We start from the raw sequence: 683 nt of genomic DNA, 5'->3' as shown, positions 1-683 counted from the left end.
TAAGTACAACTGTGGAGACCAAGGAACCCAAGAAAGAAATCAAACCAGCTCTGGAGCTCTTGGAACCAATTGAGCAGAAGTAGGTATTGTACTTACTCAAGAGTCACCTAAAATGACTAAGGTGTTGGTATTGGCTCCATGGTAGGGTGACTGAGAACAAACAAGATAGGCAGCCATTAGCCTGTGTACGGTGGCCTTAAAGTGCTTCCTCCCCAGTCTTACCCTTTGGGTTTAGAAATTCAGGCAAAGCAGTGGTGTGGTGTGGGACCAACTAACCTGACAATTGTTCTTCTCATGTAGATTTGTCAGCATCAGTGACCTCTTTGTACCTAAAGATTTGGGAACAGAGAGCCAGGTGAGTGTGAGGATCTGAAAAGGGTATTACCAGGCTTTGTTGTGAGACATCCCTAGATAGTCTTAAATCCTTGTAATTCTTCCAGATCTTTATTTCCCGTGCATATGATGCAACAACTCACTTTGAGACGACCTGTGATGACATAAAAGACATCTATAAGAGGATGACCGGATCGGAGTTTGACTTTGAAGAAATGAAGCGCAAGAAGAACGACATTTACGGAGAAGACTAACAGCAGTACAGCGTCCTATTAGGACAAACTTAAAATTCGGCAAATAATGTATATTGTATGAAATCAATATTGTAAGGCCTGCTTTTGTAATACAAA

General features: G+C 41.7%; 1 protein-coding gene across 1 annotated transcript; it reads left to right on the top strand.

The window, feature by feature from the left end:
* Positions 1-5: 5 nt before the first annotated feature.
* LOC103728230 (rab GDP dissociation inhibitor beta) lies at positions 6-675 on the top strand (the record flags this gene model as incomplete). Its single annotated transcript, XM_008826322.2, has 3 exons — positions 6-79; positions 301-355; positions 441-675. Coding segments are annotated over 3 exons (276 nt in total), but the record flags the coding sequence as incomplete, so codon positions are not given.
* Between the last annotated feature and the right edge of the window lie 8 nt (positions 676-683).

This window comes from Nannospalax galili, unplaced genomic scaffold (assembly GCF_000622305.1).
Source record: "Nannospalax galili isolate Female #2095 unplaced genomic scaffold, S.galili_v1.0 C47972832, whole genome shotgun sequence".
Taxonomy (NCBI): domain Eukaryota; kingdom Metazoa; phylum Chordata; class Mammalia; order Rodentia; family Spalacidae; genus Nannospalax; species Nannospalax galili.
Note: the sequence above shows the minus strand (reverse complement) of the source record. Positions and strands in the feature narration are given on the sequence as shown.